The sequence below is a fragment of the Oratosquilla oratoria genome, chromosome 11 (genome assembly GCF_046742065.1).
Source record: "Oratosquilla oratoria isolate Oo_2021 chromosome 11, ASM4674206v1, whole genome shotgun sequence".
NCBI lineage: Eukaryota > Metazoa > Arthropoda > Malacostraca > Stomatopoda > Squillidae > Oratosquilla > Oratosquilla oratoria.
This window is the reverse complement of record NC_134787.1, coordinates 44,750,238-44,775,350: the sequence shown is the minus strand read 5'-3', so window position 1 is coordinate 44,775,350 and position 25,113 is coordinate 44,750,238. Positions and strand designations below refer to the sequence as shown.

Below are 25,113 nucleotides of genomic sequence, written 5' to 3'. Positions count from 1 at the left end.
TGTAAGAACTAAATGTACCTTCAACTACTATTCACATAAAATAGCTATTGGGTATTGACAATCTCACTGTTCACTACAGCCTCTAGTGGAAATGAATTATCCACTATCACATGACCGAATTGATCACGACTGATGATATTATGGTGTTTGTTACTAGATGTTGACAACACAGACTAAATGTGAGTGAACAGACACTTACACACACAAACACATACACACACCTATGTGTGTGCATACTGTATATCACATGTTTACAGTAGATGATGTTAACCCTCCTTCTCGACGATGATGTGGTATTAGATTAAGTGGAAGATCAGGGTCTATTGATGGGTCTATGAAGTCCACCGCCCCCCTCCCCCCCCCAAAAAAAAACAAGATAAAATGTAAAAATAGACTTCGTCGGGTGTTGGCCTGAACAGAAATCTCGAAAGCGTTTCAGGACAGTGATTAAGGTAATCTTGAACATCACCGTACTCTTTCCATAGACCATGCTGATGTCCTACAGTGCTCAGGAGTAGCCGGTTTCGATCTGTGACACAGATCTCGCCAGTTCGAGTTGTTCGTACGCCATTACCATTCTCCGCAGGGGATTGATCCGATATTTCTTCTCCGTAGTGTCTCCCGTCGTCTCGGATGGAAGATAGGAGCGGGGTGGACCCCCCCTCCACACACACACACACTCCTCCTTTCCTCTTCCCCATCCGCGTGGGCAAGAAGCCAGTTGTAGAGAACCGATACCAGTAGCGTACTGCTTGGCGTAACTGGATCATCCTCCTTCACAAGGAATTTGTAATGATGTCAATGTGTAGGATCGAAAACACAGGTGACGTGATGTATTCATCTCTGCAACACGATCATAGTTATTGGTACTGAACAGTCACGCAAGTGGGACTCGAACCCTTGGCTGTGCTAGTCATTACCACAAGACTAGGTCGCTAACCACTAGACCATGACCATTGTAAAAAATAATAGATAAGTAACTGACCACCTCCCTGCCGACATTCGCATGGTGTAATCTCAATTTCTTCTAGTATTCAGGGGTGCCATTCAACAAGTTGCGAATTCATGCCACGGGGAATCGAACCCTTGGCCAAGGGTTTGAGTACCAGTGGCGTAGCTTCTAAATACATGTCATAAATACACACACATACACGTGTGTGTATATATATATATATATATATATATATATATATATATAGTCTTTTTTTTAACCACATTAACTTTTTACTTTTAATTCCATGTCATCACGAACGAGACCGACAATGCGCTCGTCGGAGACATATACGGAAACTGATACGAAGCGAAGCCAAGGGCTCGAACCTCAGCTCAGACGTATCAAAGGAACAGTGACTAACCACTGCGCCATCAAGAAAGATATAAGTTGAGTAAAATTTCTTATATTTGTATGTTCGAGCCACATACATATACACGAATTTTGTGCTCAACCCATCCCCGCTATGATGGTACAATGGTAGTATGTGCGCGTGGGCAAGTGTTATTCACACACACTGAATGATCCCCAGTGCAGATCTTAATCTTTTTTCAACCACATTAACTTTTTACTTTTAATTAAAAGTAAAAAGTTAATGTGGTTAAAAAAAATTAAGATCTGCACTGGGGACCATTCAGTGTGTGTGAATATATAAAATGTGTGTGTCGAAATGGAGAAGATATTGGGTGCATGGTTGTTCAACAGATTGTAACACATGTTGAAGTGGTACTCGAAAATCCTCCTCCAATCATTAACATTTTCAGACAAGAAGAAAGGTGAGTTAGAGAAAATTGCAGGAGTGACGTGGCAGAGGTTTTGCGTAGTGATGCGACTCTAGGAAGAGGTTTGGGAGAGGCCTTCGTTAAACAGTGGATTCCGTATAGTTAATGGGTTGACCGATTGTTATCCAATATCCATCACACGCCACGCGGAATGTTCCCCGAATGATCTTCACCTCATTGGCATAACGAAGTTCATCGATATCGTCTGCTGTCCGTCACTACATTCACCAATCAGATCCTGGTGTCTTCCTCCAATGGGTGTTGATGATTGCCACTTGCCTAAGGTCCCCGAGCACTCATTGCAAAGGTGACATGTGGTAGGTAGGCATATTTAGGCGTAAGATTGTTGAGATCTTCCACTCGTATGTCCTCCGCTACCGAGGAGAGTGGGGTGCCACGGAGATGAACAAGATAGCGTGGTGGTGGACTGAATAATAATGATAATAAAAAAAATAAAAAATAAAAACGATAATGGAGGGGTTGATTAGTTTTCACTACAACATTGGTCCAGGCCTACCTCCACATTTACCACTCTTGTGTCACGTGACACATTTCACAACTGTGCCAATGGTCGTCACACATCAGTCAAAGGATAAGCACCTGGTCAATGTTGACATTATTATCGTTACAAATGCCATATGTTTACTACAAACGTATTTTCATCGTCATCATTGAGTGCCATACGAGTAATTTCTTGGTGAAAACATTCATCCTTACTTTTATGGGAAGATACATCACACTTCATTATATCACGACACTTTCTAATTAAGTCCCGTATGTTACCCAACCAGTGATAAACTACTCAACAAATGATCTTAACCGCACATTACCATATGAGCCAGTCACCATAGTGAGCACTTTCTCCTCGACTACTAATGAGTCTCTAGTCATCATACGTGTGTTGCTCCTTTGGCAGGGGATGGGGGGGGGGGCGAGATTTCCCTCTGCTGAATATAATTGACTGGCGGCAGGTAAAAAGAATACTACAAACGCTGCGTAATTGATTACCTCTTTCTTGCATAGGTTTCTCCTACACCCACACAGCAGGATATAATCAGCTGGCGGCAGCTGGAGAGAATATATGAAATGAGGTCAACTCGAGGTATATTTTCAGTGTTCGCAGCAGAGGGATTTCTCAGGCGGCAGACCTCTAAGCAAACTACCCAGGTCGTCGAACGCAAAGAACGGGTTAAAATATTTCGCCAACCTGAAGTGGCATTGTCCGAAGGAAGTCATCTTTTCCTTGACCCAGGGAAGAGCCTGCTCTTGGACAATCGGGCATTGTCTGTCTGAAGAACGCGTGCGTGCTCACACACACACGCACACACACACACACACACATACAATAACAAAGCTAGGTATACACTGTCACAGTAAAAGTATATCTGCAGTTTTAGAAAAACAAGGAAAGTGAAAAGGTAAATTTAGTTGCAAAGAGACACGTTGACTTGCTGTTCTAACAGCTACTGTAGATTTGCACACACGCACGCATACATGTGAACGGGGCTCGCATACGGGAGGGTAATTGTTGATGATCACGTGTCAAGTACGTGATCCAAGACCGCGATGGATCTCACCAACACACGCACCACTAGAACTGCCATCCTTGTTTCCGCCTGTCATCTCCCTGGCCTGACCCACAAATCTCCTGCACCCCATGATCCCCCAACATACTCGTTCTTAAGGAATAAATATATATTTTTTTCAAACTCCCCCCCGTACATCCTTCCCACCCACCCCCCACTTCCAGGCTTTCAGAAAGTTTTTCTACATAGCCTTCCCCCTCACCTTCCCTTTTACTATTCCTATCCCTTCCCCTTCTCTTCTCCATTTTTTCATTTTCTTCTTCTCTTCCCGTACGCTTTCCCTTCTCCATTTCCTTCGCTTGTCCTCTGACGAACCCCAACCTCAACCAGGCCAAGCCCGCTCTCTAGCGACCACCACCACCCTTCCTCCCTCAGCCGCCCCCGTACCCTCCTTCACCTCCCTCCCTGCGTGCTAAATATAGACACACACATGCAAGTCTGCGTCGTCACTGGTGCTCCCAAGGGGGTACTGGCACCTGCCGTTATTGTTTCCTTTTTGTGTTGTTGTTGCTGCTGCTGCTGCGAAGGAGACCTATGACGGTGGAGACTTCTGTAGGTTCTCCCTGATGGAAAATTGAATGTTGAATCCGTTGGCGTCGTCGTTGCCCGCGTTATGTATCGAGGGGCGGGCGAGGCGTTCTCTCTCTTTGCTTGTTCCTCTTAAAGCTGGTGATGGCTCTTCCCTTTCCCCTCTCCATTCACCTCCTCCCTCCCAATCACGACTTCCCCTTCATTCCCTTTACTATCACCCCTTACCCGACTCCCCTCCACCCTCCCTCTTTCCTTCACCTCTACCTGTCACCTTCTCCCTCCTCGCTTCCCAATTCTACACCTTTTCTCCCTTTCCTCTTGCTTCTTCACATTGCCCTCCTTTGTCTTCGTGTGGTCGGTAAACCAGTGGTGGAAACCGCTCATTCCATCACGTTCTCCTCGAGTAGCAGTACTTTCTTGTTGTTCTGGGCCCCTAAGGAGACCAGATCATCATTCTCGCACGGCGTCCTTCCCCATCCTCTTTGTGAATGACGGGCCGTCTCTCTTATCCCCTCCCTCTCCCTACCCCGTACTCCTTCACACAGATCGACTACGCAGGTGTAGGGTATACGTTAAGGTTCACACTTAACAGTCTCTAAAAACTGAATGCAACCGTTCGTTATATAGCTTGAAAAATACCATGGTAGTCACTGAACCCTAGTGGTCGTAAGTGAAATAATCGTTAATTACAAAGGTTTTACAAAGGCGGAGCATGCCGACAGGAGACCTTTTGATCCATATCTAGGTCGGATGCAAAAAAAATATATATTAATAATAAAATAATAAATAAAAACTATAATAATGTAAATAACAAATAAAATACATAAATAAATGCATAGGTATAGTTAAAATAATAAACAAACAGGTAAATAGTAAATAATAATAAATTGACATGTAACTAATAATAAATGAAAATCAGACAAATTATAACAAAACAAAAACAAATAATATAGGATAAATTATAATCATTACAGCATCTTACTTAGGTATTTATGTAAATGATTCTTAAAGCTTCGAACTGAACTACATTCCACTTCCTGTGCAGGAAGTTTATTCCATTCATTAACTACACGGTTGGCAAAGTTGTTTCTACCTACTTCCAAATTGAATCTATTTCCGGACAGTTTGAGACCATTGTTTCTTGTCTGATTCTCATTCAATGTGAAAATTTTTGTCACTTTTGATGTTGTCAATTCCCTTTAAAATCTTAAAGACCTGTATCAAGTCACCTCTGAGTCTACGCTTTTTTAGGGAAAACAGATTCATGTGCTTTAGTCGATTTTCGTATGATTTATTTTTGATATTTGGAATCAGTTTTGTGGCTCGCCGTTGTACTTTTTCCAGTCTGTCAATGTCTTTAATGAGATTCGGTGACCATACGGAAACAGCATATTCCAAATGTGGACGAACTAACGATTTATATAGCTTGTTAATTAGTGATGGACTTTTGAAATCAAAAGATCGCGCAATCAGTCCCAGAATCTTATTTGCTTTCTCAGAGGCTGAAATACACTGCTTGGATGATTTGAGGTCGTTACTGATAATTACGCCGAGATCTTTTTCACTATACACTTTTGTTAACGAATTTCCAAATAACTTGTAATCGTACTTACTGTTATTTTTACCTATGTGCATTTACTTGTGTTAAATTTCATTAGCCACTTTTCAGACCATTGCTGTAATTGATCTAAATCTTCTTGAATATCTAATTGGTTTGAGTGATCATTTGCCACTCCGCACAGTTTTGTATCATCAGCAAATTTGGAAACAGTAGATTTTAGTCCATGGTCTATATCATTTATATATACTATGAATAGAAGTGGCCCAAGAACGGAACCCTGAGGAACTCCACTTGCAATACTTTTCCATCCATTTAAAACAACTCTCTGTTTTCGACCATTCAACCAATTACTAGTCCAACCTAATAGGCTACCACTTATTCCATGCAAAGCTAATTTAGTAAGTAGTCTTTCGTGTGGGACGGTATCAAAAGCTTTTGCAAAGTCTAGATATATTAAATCTATATTGTTTCTTTTGTCATAATTCGAGATAACTGTGTTGTAGAATTCGAGTAAATTAGTCACGCAAGAACGTTTCCGTCTGAAACCATGCTGGCTATCATTTATCAAACGGTTACTTTCTAAATGATGTTCGATAGCATCTCTGATGATAGTTTCCATTATTTTTCCTACGATTGAAGTCAAACTTATAGGCCTATAGTTATTTGGTTTCTTTTTGTCACCTTTTTTGAATATGGGAGTAACGTTAGCTAGCTTCCATTCTCTTGGGACATCTCCGGATCTGATGGATTAATAATCCAGAGGGTCCACGAAGCCAGTGGTTCTCATAAAGAGTACCCATTTTTATTTACACAGAAGGGCGTTCACCGTATTTGCAATCGCACTGGAGATTGATACAGAAGGGCGTTCCCCGTATTTGCAATCGCACTGGAGATTGATACCTATATATTCATACGGTATCCAATATTAGAAATACATTTTTGTATTATTTCTCTAAATTCTGTAATATATGTTTCACACCAAAATGTTTCTGCCTTTTATTTATTATTTTTTTTTTTTTTGGGGGGGGGGGCATCTGAAATGAGTTGAGAATTGCCTCAAACAGAATGAAATATTTGTATTTAATCAAACTAACTCATGGCCTCGATAGTGTCATATAGCTCATGTGGCCTGCCGTTCTGTACAAGGAATCATTGCAATGCTAGCAAGAACCGACCTATGATATAGCTAAATTTCTGTGAATGAAGAGATACTCGAAATTGTGTGCATGGTGAGGAGACTTGTACCATAGGCCCTTAGCATTTTTTCTTGGTTTGATCATCAATGAGTCAGTGTAAATGTGTTTATTTACGTACGTAATTTCGTTTTGTGCATGTGTACATGAGTGAGAGAGCGAGAGCATGCACGAGTGCGTGGTGACAACACAAATATAAGAATCCTAATATTTACTTATATTCACTATTTACTGTCTTGTGACAGTTGACGAATATAGTAAACACACACATGATCCAGCTTAGTGGCCTAATAGGGTGGCTGCCACAAGAATTTAACTTTTTTATAGCCCAAGCAAGGAATCGGATGTATCAGTTTGGTATGTGGGAGGCAGAGTTAGGGTGCATGAGATATGCAGTGGATTGCATTTCGAATGCGTGAGTTGCATTTTGAAGAGCTACTCAGTACATTTTCGACATTACGAATCTTGCACTCACCATGGTAATCCTTTCGTACCGACCATGCGACATGACGTCACATGATCTTGAGGATAAAAAAGAGAAGGTGAAAACGATGATCATTGTTGTTTAAATCAAGCCTTCACGTTTATACAGGTTTAAGTGAAAGTGAACACGGCAATTTGGTGTAAAAATTGTGTTGCATGACGGAACAATGCTTGTCGCCATCCCTGAGGTTCCAGAAAACTCCACCGCGCCCGCCTCGAACCCCTCTATCAACAATAACCTCAGCAACAACAACAACAATAACAACAGCTGCAAAGAGGCGGCAGTGGACGGGCGTGGGATGGCCGTGGGATTCGATAGAGGAGGCGGAGAAGGAGAAGGTGGAGGTGGAGGCGATGATGACGGTGGTGGCAGCGGAGTGGGTGATGGAGGCATTGGTAGTGAGGGGGGAGCCGGTGTTGACGGGGACGGAGGAGGGTGTGGGGGAGAGATGGCGGAGGGGCCCCTGGACATGAAGATCTCCCCGCTGGACATGAAACCGCCCATCACTGCCGCCATCCCCAAGAGTCGGAACCACCGCCGCACCCCACCCACGCCTCCGTCCGCACACTCACCCTCGCCTCCCGCCCGGCTCCCGCCGTCCCCTCCCGCGCGACTGCCTCCCTCGCCACCCGGGTTCGCCTTGGTGGGGGCGCCTCCCCCATCCTCCCTGTTTGCTGCGCCCCCAGGGTTCCTGCCAACGCGCATGCCCATAGCCCCGACCAGCATGGACATCGACCACGAGCCAGGTAATGTACGAAATTCACCAGTATGCATGCGCGTACACCCACGCTAAAAGAGGGGAGAGGTGGGGTTGGGGGTGGGGGGGAGTGCTTTGGTCCTCACAGGGGAGTTATAGTGGGAGGCGGAGTGTTTATGTCATTCACGGGGATTATGGAATATCCTGCTTCTATTTTGGGAGATGAGTTTGGGTAGAATTGCATAGAGAAGACGAGAGGTTGGGATAGAGAAAAAGGGAGAGAGGGAGGGAATGTGGGGTAGAAGGGGATATTGGAGTGTTAGATCTTTATGACTGGTTCGTACAGATTTTAACGTCACTACAGTACATTAATTTTTTTCGACGGATCAGGAACCGTGATTACTACCCGCTTGCCACAATGATTAATCGTTGGAAGAAGAGCGGATCTGGCTGAATAATTGATTACACGTAGCCCAGGCTCACCTGTTGAGAGAATGCTTAGGAGGGAAGGGGGCCGGTGGGGAGGGAGAGAGGATGTGAGGCAGAAAAAAAATGTTGCTAAATATAGAGGTCGAGCTCGCACCACACACACACACACACACACACACACACACACACACACACACACACACACACACACACACACACACACACACACACACACACACACACACACACACACACACACACACACACACACTTGCATGCATATACATGCTCACAAACATGCACACACACGCACACACCCTCGGATACAATTACATGCATGCAACACGTGCACTCAAGCGCACACACATACACACAGACACACACATGATTATATGCAAACATGCGTGCGCACACGCACGCACACACATTTTGGAAGTATATTTTTTCCCTCTTGGCAATCATGTTCATGTTTATTTTTATAGTTGTATTTTTCAGCTCAGAAGCTGGCAATAATGATAAAAAACAGACGCCTCTTTTATTGACGCTCGCACGATTGGGGTTGTGTTCTATTTAAATGCTTAAAAGAAACAATAGCTCAGGCATGCTGTAGCTAAAATCTGTTTATACACGCTCTTGAAATTGTAAATATATTGTGAGTTCGCAAAAGATGACAAAAGCCTTGTATTATGCACAGATTGTCAGAGGTGTTGGATAACAAAGCGAAAAAGCGTGTACTGGCGGTTCTATCCTTATGGACAATCTTGCACCACTGTTTAGCATGAAAGAAATATAAAGGCAGAATAATATACATATCACATCCAAAATTCTTTAACAAACGCTACTTGAGCAAAAACGTGTTACTGAATGCTCACAGGAAGTTTTGTACGCATACACAATAGTGAGATCGTAGGTCTAACGATCAACCATTGAAATGTCGACGAGATGGTGATAAAGTAAAATATAGGTATAATACTCGTTAAGCAATACTCGAGACCTGTTTTATTTAGAATGAGGTGGCATTTTACATATATGAAAAGAAGGATTAAAACTGAAACAGGTGCAAATGTGGGTTGTGTATGCCTACAAATATGAACGTGTAGAATAATTAGACACTGGAGTGAACTACGCTAGGGGAGATTTTGAAATAGGGGTAATACGCTCGCATAGTATGCTCTAAATGGAAGACATTCCTAGATAAGAACACCTAAAACCTGAAGGAGTGACAGCTGACTAGGACGATAAAGTTAAGATAAAGGGTGTAACAATTTATAAACAATATATATATATATAATATATATACATATATACACACACACACACATATATATATATATATATATATATATATATATATATATATATATATATATATTCTCTTCTCGACATACGAGGTTGAAGGCTAAAGAGCTAAAGGGGATTCACTGTTGTTTATTTTATTGTGTGTAGCTTCAATACAAAGAACAATCTTTTTATCTTCAGTTTGACGTATATATATATATATATATATATATATATATATATATATATATATATATATATATATATATGTATATATATATATATACATATATATATATATATATATATATATAATTTTTTCACGTTTAAGACATCAGTTCTCTTCGGTAAAAAGAAGCAAGCTATATGAAGTCATTAGGTGCAACATTCGACGCATCGATATGACGTCATAGCGTTGGGTTTTCTCTCTAAAGTGACCTGACTTGTTGACGTGGATTTAGTAAGTATAAATATGAAATTTTTGTATGGATATAGTTATGTATACACATGTATAAACACGCGGGCATCTGTATACAAACTTAATTTTAAATTATATTTCATATGGAAATACTGGCTAATTTTTGAGTGTTGAAAACGTGATTCACGCTCCTACCTACACAAAACCGTGACTCCAGCCGGCAGAAATGAATGACTAAGCTTTGGGGGAGGAAATGGGGGGTTGTGTTTGGGGGAGTCTAAACCTGCCCTTACGCCGCACACGCGCTCACACACGGCGCTGAAATAATTTCAGTATCGCTGCGCTGCGAGTTGTTACTCCAACTCTCGTGGGCGGGGAGTTGGATGTGTGTGTGTGCGTGTAAGGTCACAGCTTTACCCATAGATCGGTCATATATGAGCTCTGAGCTTTCTTCCGGGAGGGAAATAGCTGTCGATCACGAGTCCAACACGTGACCCAAAGACCATGGTAAAACACACACACGTGATCCAAGACCATGGTAAATTACACACACACACACACACACAGTGAGGAATTCATGAATACCACGGGAATAAGGAGGAAATAGGAATTCTTTCTTGACATTTACAACCTAGGAGTGAACAAACCTGTGCCAAAGAATAGTGTGAGGAAGATGCAGAAACAGGGCTTATTTAACAAAAAGTGTGAGATTGCAAAAAGGCTTAGGGAAAATGGAAGAAGAGAAGAAACAAGAGCAAAAGAACCATACAAGCAAGTTAGATATGACTATACAAGAATTCGCAGGGAGGAAGAAAACAATTTTGGAAGGGGTATAACAAGTAGGTAGTGAGGTCCTTGAAGAATCCTCAGCTCAGGCAGAAATAATGAATGAAAGTCTCCAAACGGTCCTCACACTTTTTGGGTGGAGGAAAACGAGGAAAAAAAAAAAAAGTTTACAAGATAGAAAAGTCATTTGATGTGACAAAGGATTCAGGACCTAGCGGGATCTCAAACTAGATATTTAAAAAATGTAGGAAACAGCCAATGAACAAGATCCACAGTCTTATTAGACGTTCATTGAATGAAGGTATTGTGGATTGCATTGATAGATGAGATCTCCTGATTAAATATGGGATGGTTTTAAGAGGTCGTGGGAGCATATGAAAAAAAAATGCCAAAAGGATGTTAAGAAATACATTTTTCGATATAAATACCGTGAATAGCTTAGGTAGTGATATAGCCCAAGCTCAAACAATACACCTGTACAAATCTAAATATGATAACTGGAAATCAAGGATATAGATTAAGTTTGAACCTTACATGAATTTTTATGCTAGGTAGGATGAAGGACTAGAGAATAGAAAACGAGACCCAACATGCGTTGCTCCTTTTCCTGTATACCAAAATTAGGTAAATACGCACGCGCACACACACACACACACACACACACACACACACACACACACACACACGTATATGAGCTCTAAGCTCTCTTCCGAGAGGGAAATGCAGTCGATCACGAGTCCAACTCGTGATCCAAAACCATGGTGAATCACACACACATTCACATTCAGTTTTCACGATTTTCCATAGAAAATATCACATAATTTCCATGATGGGTCATAGAGTGGACTGGATTTAGTATTTTCTTGGCGATAACCTGCTCTTGTATCATTGGGGACAACATCGCGTCGAATGTTGCATGATTATAACCAAAGGAATGTCAATAAAGTCCCTAAAATACTGAATGCATAAGATTTGGTCAATCTCCAGTTATTGTGGGGGAAGGTGGACAGGACCGTTTGTCTATAGAGTTGAGCTGAAATTGGATTTGTAGGCCGTTTTCAGCGAATGACAGTGTGTCAAATTATACGCTGTAGTTATTCTCCCATTGTGGTACAGAGCAACTCATGGTTTAGACAAATACTAGTCGATGAAATCAATATACATACACACACACGCGTATATATATATATATATATATATATATACATATATATATATATATATATATATATATATATATATATATATATATATATATATATATATATATATTCCTTATACAAAGTAAGCAAGTGTAGTCTGTATGCGTGTGCGTGTCTGCTACTCTATATTTACCTGGCTTAAGCGTCTCTATGGTGGTGGTGGTGACCAGTAGGAGGAAAAACGTCGTGTTATTGATGTTGCAAGCATATACTTAGGCAGGGTGCATTAGCCCTCCACCCCCCCACCTCCTCAAGTCGATGCAGACAGTTCATTAGAATGGAGAAGAGAATTCCCTGATGATGATGATGATGACTTTGAACGTTTATTTGGGATACGTGACGTCAGCAGGTTCTTTCTCCTTCTTGGAGTTTGCGGGCAAGTAACAGGTGCCCAACACTCAAGGCTGTCGTGACCACATGGGACCAAAGTAGTAGCCGATTGTCACTTGGCCTCGGGTCTGCATTTGGGCGTTCTGTTACTTATCATAATTGTTGTCTTATTTAATTCGTTAAGTATAGGTGTACTATATATACACACTCGAAATCAGACATTCATTAGACATTTAGATACATGGATGAACTCACCTGTCTGTTATTTATCATAATTGTTGTCTTATTTAATTCGTTAAATATAGGTGTACTATATATATACACACTCGAAATCAGACAATCACTAGACATTTAGATACATGGATGAACTCACCTGTCTGAGAGTATCAAGGAAAAAGAAGTCGAGAAAAATAAAACAAAATATACCAAATGGAAATATAAATATAAGAAACAAATAGATATATGAACAGTTGATAAAGTGAACAAGTTGGTTGATGAACAAAGTTCTTGTGAAATTTTTCATAGATTTTTCTTCTCTTAACGTGTCGTTCACACGTTTGGTCATTTGAATCGTAAGGCATGCAACTGCTTCAGCGGGAAGCTGCTCTCATCGAAGGCGAGATCTTTTCGTTTGTTGGAATGTCTTGAGGAATTCTCTTCACAGTGTTGCATATATCCAGACTATTTAATTCAGAGAAAGGTTGGCCCCAAGAGTGGATGAGGAGTTAAGAAACTTACGGTGTGCCCCTTCTGATAACAAAACAGATAGTAGAAGGTGAAAGGGATCAGGATTCTTTTTTGTGGGGAAATTAGTGTCCACTGCTAGGATAATAAAATATTAAATAGATGGAATTTCTGCGGTTACTATAATGTATTGGGGATAGGTGCATCCAGGTGCATGCTATGTCAAGGAGTAAGTCTCATAGTATGTTTTCGTTTTAAATTCTTAAATATTCAGACTGTATTGCATGTCACTGAAGACTAGTGCGGGCAAGTGTTGTATAACTTTGCGCTGAGTGTTTGTTTTAACTTTTCATAATCTTCTGAGCCTGTAAGTGCTTCTGTAAATTTAAGAATATTATTTATGCATGTGTGTGTTTTTCGTACGCGCACGTGCGTTTGTGTGTTGATCCTCCATGCATGCTTGTGTTTATGTATTGCAACTGCGTTTTGATGAATGTGTTTACATTAACCCCCTTTTTTGCATGCCTATATATAGTAGCAATTCCCCCTTCCTCAAGTTGGGATCTCGTTCCTGATTATGTTGATGTGTTTGTGATTACAAATGAATTCTTTGTACTAATTATATTTAGGATACGAATGCTTCCTCCCCAATAACGGTCATGAGTCGATTTTTAGACACAAAGTTGAACACATCTTGACCGAGTGTTCTCCAAGTTTAACCCTTTCACAAGATGAGGTTGAAGGTTGACATGGCCTCAAGTGCTCTTCAAGGCTTCAGCAAGTATGTAGTTGAAGAGCCCCACTTCCTCGAGAGTGACATTTTGTTGTATTTGAAGCCCGACCTTATCTCTGAGTGTTGGTATAATATGAGACGGGTCGATGTTATGTGCGTCGTTTGTGTTTGAGCTAATTTTAGATCTGCATGTCTAGTGACTTTAGTAGCATGGATTGGTATTTTGTGCGAAATGTTCGCATGCTCTTGCCCGCTGTTTTCGTTATTAAATTTTATTATTCTAATTTGTTGGTTGATTGGTGGATGAGTGACATGCAAGTTTCCTGTGTAAAGATAATAGTTGAATCATTAACCCATGTACGCGCGCATACACACACAAGCACACACATACACAAGCACACACACACACACACACACACACACACACACACACACACACACACACACACACACACAAAGAGCGAGAGCAGTAAATGGATATCCTGTGTACTCCGTTTCCGTTGAACGCCAGGGGTTGGTTCCCCAAAACAGCCACCAGTAGGATAGGATGATGAGCCCCAGAATATCTCATTCAAAGCAAACACATGACAATTTGAACAAAATCGAGAAAAGTGAAGGAAAGCGAGGTGATGTATGAGATTGAATGCATCCTGTGACAACTGAGTAAATAAACAAACACGTTGGCATTTACACTCACACGAATTTAAGAACAAATTAGACACTACGATATATAAAGATGGGACATCACGAGCATAGCCCCCCTTCCCGTAAGATAAATACACACGTGCGCGCCCGGGCATTGACCTGCTGGGGTTTGGTTCTAGGTTAAAATTTGTAGAAGCGCTTGTGTCAGAAGAACCGGAATGGGACAGAGCCAGGAATCGCCGAGTGGAGGCAACCGAAGCCGTCAGCTTTGCCCACAGCGCTTGGGCTGTTGGGGGCAGTTAATAGCCACTACTGGGAACCATTGGTTGAAGCTAGCACACCAGCTGAGGAACAGAAAAATATAACTTGTTAACTACACTTTGGCTTTTGGAATCAGAGGCACATGTATAAATATGTAGTATCGTGTTTGCTCTGCACTGTAAAGATGGCTCACCCCTGGAAGCTCTTAGCTATGTGTCAATCCATCACCTGTTCTTAAATTCTTGCACACGTTTCATTTGAGATATGAAGTTGTATTTCGTCTTAAATTTCTGATTCATACAGTTTGATGAGCTGATGGTTATCCCTGGTGCATTTACATACTTGCCTAAGACACGCCAGATAAGTTGATGTAACTAACATAAAAACCGATTGTATTTGTCACTGGATATTTATCGCATTGCATGACAATATGCTGAATTTTATCACCGCCGTTTCAGAGTAGCTATTTCCATCAGCTGGTGATTGTTGTTTCACGTGATCTGTGAGATTACTTGCATAAAGAAAATGACAGTTTTTTTGCACTGAATGTGCATATATATGTTATTACACATGATAATTGTATATAAAATTATGTGTGTGTGTCTTTTAGCGCTTGTGATTCACCATAGTCTTGGATCACAAGATTATTTACCTCCTGGATAAGAGGTCAGAGCTCGTATGACCGATCTATGGGTAATACTATGACTTTACACGTACACACACACACACCCAACTCCCCGCCCACGAGAGCTGGAGTAACACCCCGCAGCGAAACAATACTGAAATTATTTCAGACCTGGGAGGGAGTCGAACCCGGACCGCCGAGTGGTAGGCGAGAACTCTAACCAAAGCGCCACGGGGTGTGTCTGATGATATATGTATGAAAATACACTGTATCACTTACGATTGTCCTAAAGCCTTGTCGATTTCTTCGTTGTGTATTTCTTGCATTCAGAGAATAACACAATATTTATTTACTTTTTATTAATTTATTTGTTTATTTAAGAGGATGCTGTAAATAAGTTACATGGGAAAATGTTTGGTTAGGGATTCTTCTTTTCATTGTTTGGATTTGGTTTGAAATCTCTTCACGTTATGATGACGCCATGAAAATGGAGATGAAGACTGGATAGAGACACAAAAAGAGTACTGTCCAATAAGGAAGGGTCTTGTCAGACGAATATAGTCTCAGCTAAATGGCTTGGCAGTAGCCAGTATAGAATTATGGCTACTTTTCGGTACCCCGTATGGGGTACTGACTACATATGCACATGCAGTTAGTATTTCAAGGAAATTTAGCTACAGACCAATTCATTTATTTATTTATTATTTTTGAGAGAAAGAGAAAGAAATATTTGCTAAAGAAATATTGATCTCTCAAAGCTTTTATTGTACCTCCGTTCAGCTGCCCCCCTTAAATCTTTCCTTTTACCAACTGTACGAATGGAGTGGGTGGGAGTGGTTTCTATGCCTTTTTCTTTTTGGCTACACCCCATGTAAGGGGAAAAAGCCTTTGGTATATGTATGTACGACCCAACTTCGTCAGTGCGGTGTTGTCCCCAAGACATTCCCAACAAAAGTTATGAAAAAACTACTACTCTTTGTTACGGATGGGAATAAAACGACCCTTGGGCAAACGAAAGGATCTTTGCAATCCGGATAAATTAAAGTGTTGAGGATAGTTCTCCTTAACCCCTTACTTAGATTGCGAACCTAAAGAGAAATTAAAAAAAAAAAAAAAAAAAAAAAAAAAAAAAATTTGACACAGGCTCAGAAACTGTTGAGTTTGATTCTCAGAGTCGACAGAGGAATCTACCTATTCATCAGTGATTATCATAGAGCTTCCGACATCTCTGTCGTTTCTATCAGATGCACGTTGTTTCTCTTGTTTATTTCTGTATTACGCTGAAGAATGCTCCAGGTAGTCAATGTTATCCTTCATTTATTAATGTAGTTTTATTGGTACTGCTCACACCGATTTTATTTTATTACACTCTTTAGTTACTGATGAAAGTACAGTATTTGTAGGAGCACACGCGCGGGCGCGCACACACACACACACACACACACACACACACACACACACGGCTGTAATGGTGACTGCTATTGCACACAGATCAAACTACGGACATCCTATGTAATTTCATATATCTTAGATATCCGTGCAGCGTGAATAATCCATATATATATATATATATATATATATATATATATATATATATATATATATATATATATATATATATATATATATATATTGAAGGGGAAGAGAAGCGTAAACACCAGACTCAAAGTGGGAAGTTTAATGGCCCGACGTTTCGGTATTACTCCTAGGACCGTCTTCAGGGGTGTGAAGATATGCAGTGGTCCCCTCTCTGCACTCATGAAACGTCGGGCATTAAACCACTTTGAGTCTGGTGTTTACGCTTCTCCCCACATGGATCCTAGACTCCAGATCTTCGCATGTATATATATATATATATATATATATATATACTGTATATATATATATATACATATATATATATTTATATATATATGTATATAAATATATATATATTTATATAAGAAAGCACACACTGGACTCGTGTGATGTTTCTTCCTACGAGTACGTTTCGAACGCTGTCCGCGGTTTGCCTTCTGGGTGGACTGTGCCTAGGATAAACAACCTGTTCGCGCGGGATTGGTGGTTGTATGAGAGAAAAATATGTCTGTACGAAAGTGAAAAGATGGTTGTGTATAAAAGAGATCTATTGGCACCGGGTGATTTTAGGGTTATTTATTTCGTGGGGTCGTGGCTTAGGAGGTGTGGGCAGGAGACTTACAATTGGAGTCTGAAAACGGTGCATGTAACTGTGAGGTTAATTTAAGGATATTTATTTACCACAACCTCAGCCAACAAAGTTAGAAAGGGAGTAGGAGGCTTCGTCGTAGGGACGGACAGAAAAATTGGAAATATTTTTAGTGGTAGGTAAACTGAAATGAGATGCCTTAGGAGAGAAAGTTAGAAATAAAAATAAATCAGTTGAAGGAAAATATTATGCAGATGTTTGTACATGTAGTTGTGTTTTTGTTTGCGATATGCTTGTGTGTGTATGCTACGCATATAGTTTTTTTTTTTTTTTTTTTTTTTTTTTTTTTAAGCGGGTGTACATACAGTTTGATAATTTAATTGAGGGGCGACTTCTCCTGGTTCCGGCCCACGACACAGACTTCCCGAAGAAGCAGAGCTATTTTGCCGGTGAGGGTAATACAGTGACTGCAATAGGAAATCTATATAACAAGGGCATACCTGGCACACTGGCGTAGGTAATCCTAATAACCGTTACACTCCCGAAAACTCCATAAAATAGACCACGCAGTCACCGAAAATACATATCACAAGGATTAAACATAACATAACCAAAAACATTCGAAAATACTTCCAGATGAACACTAACGCATAACTCAAATAAAATTATATAGGTATAACCCAGTGTGCATGTATGCCCTTGTTTTATAGATTTCCTATTCCTGCCACTTATTACCATGAAGACGAGCCCCAGAAAAGTGTCGAAACGTAGGAATAAACTTAAATCGACGAGTTGTGTGTTTTCTTCCAAAAATGGTTCCTGGACTCCAGCTCTTCATTTTATATATATATATATATATATATATATATATATATATATATATATGTATATATATATATACACATATATATATATATATATACAAACATATATATATATATATATATATATATATATATATATATATATATATATGTATATATATATATATATATTTGCCATTAGCCTATGGTAAGGCTGATTGGCTCAACATTCACAATTGATGTAAACGAGCTATTGTTACGCGAATCTCATGTGTTTCCCATGCTGTAGTATATGAATTGGAACTCTGCTGTTGGGGTCCCGTCTCTCTGTCTACACTCTTGAAACTGCCCTAAATATTTTATGGTGTTGGCTTGGATTATATTTTCATTCGGATTGTTCTTCAAGTTAACACTTCTATGTGGAAAGATATGTTTAAAAAAAATGCCCTTTCTATTCTTATGACCTCTTTTTGATCTTTCATCCTTCATTTTTTTTTCTTATTTATATGTCATCATTTCGCCTCTTCTCTCATCCTAATTGTTGGAAGACGCGGTTATTTCAGTCTTGTCATGTCTTGTTTAAGATTGTGATCCTCCCTTTGTATTTTACTTTCGTTTTTATTTGGGACGAATCAGATTTTCAGTTATTTTCATCATATCCTCTTCCATGCAGTGGAATGCCATTTTGTAAATTATGCCTCCCCTTTTATTTATATATATATATATATATATATATATATATATATATATATATATATATATATATATACATATATACATACATACATACAGTACATACAGTACATAAATACATACACCACTCCGGTGGTGGTTGGGCCACTTGCTGACCTCTCGCCGCTAGCACCAATTGCCTCCAGTCACTGCAGTTCTGTGCCACTGTCACTCACGGACATCTGCTCCAGTCCTGTCCAGGTCCTCCTCCTTCATGTCCATCCATTTTCTGCGTGGTCTTCCTGGGAGTCTCCCTCCTACCATACCGTCCTTCATCACTCTGGTGTTCTTTCCTGGCCCATTCTAACAATATATATATATATATATATATTTATATATTTATATAGAAATATATATATATATATATATATATATATATATATATATATATATATATATATATATATATATATATATATAGATATATATATATATATATATATATATGGACAATTTATAGTTTCACCCAACCAACGAATTTGATGTGGCTTATGTGTTTCTGGTGAGAAATGTGATATGAACGATGGTATATATATATATATATATATGTGTGTGTGTGTGTGTGTGTGCGTGCGTGCGTGTGGGTGGGTGTTTTTTACAAACTTGTATACAGGAAAGCAACGCTCGTTGGGTCCCGTCTCCCATTCTGCAGTTTATCATACCTAGCCGCAAGTTTATGTGTGTGTGTGTGTCTGTGTCTGTGTCCACACGCCGTTTCTGTACGTGTCCTTGATATCGTATTCTTAGGAACCTGTTATGTTGAATATTTTAGAAAGTATGCTAAGGGGGCCATTTTATTATTTTTTAATTTTTAATTTTTATTTATTTATTATTATTATTATATATATATATTTTTTATACATCGGCGTGATCTGCCTACTCGTGTCGGACTTCATGAACGCACACTTACTAGTAAGTGCGTGTTTTGAAATAATGACAGATTCGTTTCATGCAACACAATATAGATTATTTTATCAGAGCCTGCACCGAATCAGTTGCCCAACTCCCATGCTCTGTGGTACGTTTTGTTTACACATGCATGAGTCACCAGTGGGTTTCCAATGCGTTGCGTAATGAAGCCACGGAATGTGAGACTTGTATCTGCTATCATTTTAATTAAATGTAATCAGTGATGTATGATGGTATATATTTAACCTGCCCCGAAAACAGAAGGAAAAAATGTGACATTAAAACCAACTGTGTCCATTGGCAGGGAGTGGGGCATTTGCGCAGTAGAGTGGATCTTGTGCTATTTTTAGTGCTTGTCTCTCATTGGTCCACCGGACGCACAGCCACATTTTCTGATCTTTATTTTTTTCGTGTTTCATAAACGCTCAATGGCAGCTTATGATTACTTTAATGTGAGTGTGTAGTCTTATTTACACATTTTTTAGATACATCATAGAAAGTTCCATAGAGTTTTTAAATAGCGAATAAAAGACAACATGGAATATCGTCATACCTCAGTCACCCACCATGCTGCTAGCGAACCCATGGCTGAGGCACGAGATACCTTAATCAAATTCAACCTTTCCAGATTTTGTTTGGTTGTCTCTTTTCATGTTGTTCCAAGTAGCATTGTGAAACTCGTTCTAATGGTGCAATGATATATGTTCCTAATTGGATTTTTTTAAACGAGTCGTTTAAAGTTACTGCTTAAGTCGAAAAGTAATGTAAGACTAAAACGGGTTTGAAGAACTGGATGGCTTGGATTCCCCTTGAACTAAATTAAAACCTGCCTAGTTTAGAATTGTCATTGTTTTGATAATGTGGTAAATGAACGGATGAATCTGGAATAGAAAAAATAGAAAATCTTTTCCTTGGGACTGCGTTGAATTATCAAGTAAAATGGAACATGATTTGAAAACGCACAAGGCAAAGGAATTTCTTAGAACTTGTCTACCTGAATCACAAGTGTAAATATCGCATGGATTTCCGTCAAGAATATTGGAACTTCACTGGGGGAGAAAGGGTTGTTGGAAGATAGGAAATAGTGTTATGACTTGCAAGGTATTAAAGATGTAGTACTGCAAAACGTAAACTACTGATTTACAGAGCGGTGAGGGGTGATTAGAAATTATGTTGGAAGGGAGTTAGGCGGGAAGGGTAAATCATTTCACAGGAGGTCGGGTTAGACTGGTGGATGAAGAGTGCCAGAGATTTTTACAAGGTGGAGGGTGCTCATCTTCTTGTTGCGTGAGTGGCTTTTCGTTATTGTTGTAATTTTTCGTGGTTTAGAATGAGTCTTTGTTCACTACGAGCCCAGAGGAATTACTGTGCAACCTGCTTCCGATTGAGCTGTGCTCGTGAATGGCATATATTAGCTGTACGTGAAAGTGTGTGTGTGGGATATTATAATCGTCAAATAACGATATATGTTTCGTCATCGATAGCCAACGCATAGAGGTGGCAAAGAAGAGATTTACGAAGAGTAGTAAGAAGGCAGGATAAAATTCAAAAGTGACCAGGATACTTTGCTCGGTATATTGACTGCATAAGATTTATCTTTCATTATTCTAACGATTTTAGCAACATCCCTATGGAGATCCCACATAATTCTTTTATAATTGAATAGTAATTTACATAAAAATAGTATTAGAAATGAAAAATAGTTAAATGAATGCTATTAACTTTTAAGTTGTATCTCTGCTTTCTGTTTGCTCATCTGTTTACCACTTCTCAGACTTAATTTCTTTGGTGCGATAAACAAGCACAGATGCGTTGGTTATTCTTGACAAGATAATCTTTAGTGAGTAGTCTCCAGTCAAACAAGAATGTTGTATGACTGGTTCATACTGGTGTCAGTAAGCCACTAAAAGTATGGAATGCATGAATCTTACACAGGCCTTCGTACGCACGGTCATGCAATAAGTGTTATATTCTTAAGTGCATGTGTATATACATGCACACTTGACATGACCTATGATCATGCGCAGTAACAAGAAATGAAGTGGTGTGTGCATGCTAACATGGGATTGTGCCTACTCACTCAGCCTCGGATCACGTGCTTGGTTCATGATCGATTTCACACACACACACACACACACGCACACACACACACACACACACACACACACACACACACACACACACACACACACACACACACACACACACACACGCTAATATCACTCTTCCTCAAAGGAGACAGTGACGAGTGTATTTTATTTAATGTTTCAAGCCCTGATCAGGGATCGGTCTCTGTTCCGCTTAATTGGGAAGCCAAGATGTTAACCAATACATTAGAAATTTTGGTATTGTGTTTGGAGTTGTTAATATATGCATTTGGGGTCTTCCGCATTCTGTCAAGTTGGGTTGCAAGGACGTTTGTATGCTGGTAAACGGGTAACGAATTTTTCTTTCAAGACTGACGCGATGGACTCCTGATAGACTCTTACCCGAACCACGGGTAATGCTTGACCCTGCACATACATCACATACATTTGTACAAGGGAGACAGTAATGGTGTGTAGTATTGCATAGCATTTCAAGCGTACGCACGCGCGTGTGATTCACCATGGTTTAGATCAGCGTTTCTCAACCAGGGTACGCGGAACCCTCAGGTTCCGCAAAAGGTTATTGTAATAATGTAATATAGACGTCATCCTATCTGACCTATTATTTTAATGGTTACACAAGGGTAAAAGGTTGAGAAACGCTGGTTTAAATTATGTGATCGACAGGATGGATGGAAACCTGGAAGCTATATATACTGTATTTGTGTGTGTGTGTGTGTGCGCACGCGTTCGCGTTTATGTGGTTGATAGGCTATCATTATGTGCAAATGTAAGATATCGCTTGTTTATAGCCTCAATATTGCACCTGAATCATGTCCAATTCAGTCATGATTTTTTAAAGGCATGCACACCTTTGATTTAGCTCAATGTCACTAGATTGGTGCTTTTAGAGACTTTTTTTGTTGTACGAATAATGCTGACTGAGGTGTGTATGATGGTACGTGCATATATGCATGCACGATTTGACAAGTCATTCTGTGATATATTAGGAACTTCGGATGGACGTACACTTGGGGTCAGTTTTTGAACACTAGTCTTGGATCACTTGCTGGACGCGTGATCGTTAGCTCTTACCTGTCCGGTTGGTCAGCTGTTGTTAACATAGCACGTCCAGAGGGTTGCCCGAGCAAACTTAATCTTCTTCATGATAGGAAAATGTAGTTTACAGCAATCTTGCATCGTGAGATAAAATTGGTTGCTTAAAGCGTGACCCACGTGATGTGATATAATTTCACACAATAAAAAAAGAGTAATCAGTATGACCACATCTATAATTATCTCACAATAAAGTCATGGTGCAGTTTAGAATATTTGTAGCTTCGTAACTACTGTGTACATGGTAGAATTAATCTGTAAAAAGATTAAGAAAGACAAATTACTTATATTTTTATATGTACATTTTCATCATGTCCACCAACATCACTAATACAAAAAGTAATACCAAGGGTATACCTTTTATTACGTCAGTAATCCTTGCTTTCAAGTCCTCTAAAGATCTAGGCTTAGTTGAATCAACAATACTTTTCACATGGCCCACAAAAAGAAATCTGATTGAGGCACAAATAATGTTCAACCTCTTTCAGCCTTAGGTTAGGGAAATTTTCATTTAGAAACTGCCTAACTTGCATAACTGCTTAACTCTCAATCAGTTCTATGTGCTCAAGCTTAGGAACAAAGTAATTTTGTATTTTTTAGATAGTTATCACTGTTAATTGCAAGTCCTAATATATGTATATATACATATATATATATATATATATATATATATATGTATATGTATATATATATGTATATATATATATATATATATGTATGTATATATATGTATATATATATATATATATATATATATATATATATATATATATATATATATATATATAATTTTGATTCTTTCCCAAAGCATACAAGACATCAACTTTGGGAAAGTCGCTCTCGTGTTCAGCATATTGACGTGAATCTTCAGTTCCCCAAATGCGACAGTTGTGCTTATTGACTTTACCACTGATGTGGAATGTCGCTTCATCAAAAAACATTAAATTGGACAAAAATGCAAAATCGGTATTAATCCTTTGATTGCACCGATTACAAAAAGAAATTCGTGTATGATGATCCTTTTCTAACAATGTTCGATGCATTTGGATTTTGTACGTTATTATATTATTATTTATTTTTTCTGCTGAACCTTAGGTACAGTTGATTTTGAAAGACTCATCTCCAAAGATACCCGTCTTAAGAATCTTTTTTGGACTTCAACCAGATCGAAATTTATCAATAACAGGACATGTTTCGTGAAACTTCCAAACTATCTGGCTATGCAATTCGTATGTGGTGTTTCTATATTGTACTGGGTTCTAAGCCTTCTTTGGACAGCGACAGTACACTTCAGCGCAGCCAACCAAAGAAGGCAATTTACTTTATCTTCTAGTGAAGCCATAGGCAACAGTAACTCTGTAAAATAAACTATTTTAAAATTTCAGGTATTTATATACTGTATATGCTTGTATTTGTTTGTACCCCAAAAGAAAATGTGAATGTGGTCACATGAAGAATTGTCACCCAAAAACGCCCACATAAAGAATCGTCACCCCATAAGATCCCACCTGAAGAATTGTCACCCCAGTACGCCGGATATCAACAGTGGAATAAAAATTAGGTTAGGTTGAACGAAGGTTATGCTTATTGCCATCAACTTATACAACCGAAAAATCGTAAACCCAGGATGGCCCACATAAAGAATTCCCTTAGATAGTCCACATGAGGAATTGTCACTCTGTCGAAGCCTGGGGTGACGATTCTTCATGTAATCCGGTAAATGAAAATAAATCATTAAATAAATGAAAAAAGGCAGGAAATATCTGCCTCAGTCCACAAATGTTTCGCTTTGCAATGACTTGATTTTTGTAGCTGTCACTGTTCCCCTGTTGTCACTTTATATGCATACCCATATACACATATGTATAACACACACATACGTTTTTGTATCCTCGTATGTGTTGTTTTATACACACCCGTTTTCGTTTTCGTAATGTGTTTATATGCGCACGTTTTGTTTATTTGGGTGTGTACGTGTGGGTATATTTTATGTCTTGGTGCGTTCTTGTATATACATCTTGTTTGAGCAATTTTATTGGTGTGGTCTGACCCGAGATATCCCGCTAGTGTTGCAATATTTACA

The 25,113-nt window shown here is 39.3% G+C and overlaps 1 protein-coding gene across 16 annotated transcripts in view; it reads left to right on the top strand.

Annotated features, from left to right (window-relative positions):
• Positions 1 to 25,113, top strand: part of LOC143029778 (histone deacetylase 9-like) — a 454,521-nt gene that overhangs the window by 101,660 nt on the left and 327,748 nt on the right. For 15 of the 16 annotated variants that reach the window (XM_076192709.1, XM_076192718.1, XM_076192716.1 and 12 more), the window contains exon 2: positions 7,237 to 7,874. The exons of the other annotated variant lie outside the window; for it this stretch is intronic. In XM_076192709.1, coding sequence (XP_076048824.1) covers positions 7,295 to 7,874 — 580 coding nt within the window. In that variant the 5' untranslated portion in view covers positions 7,237 to 7,294. The remainder of the gene's footprint in view (positions 1 to 7,236; positions 7,875 to 25,113) is intronic. 16 annotated transcript variants of the gene reach the window in all.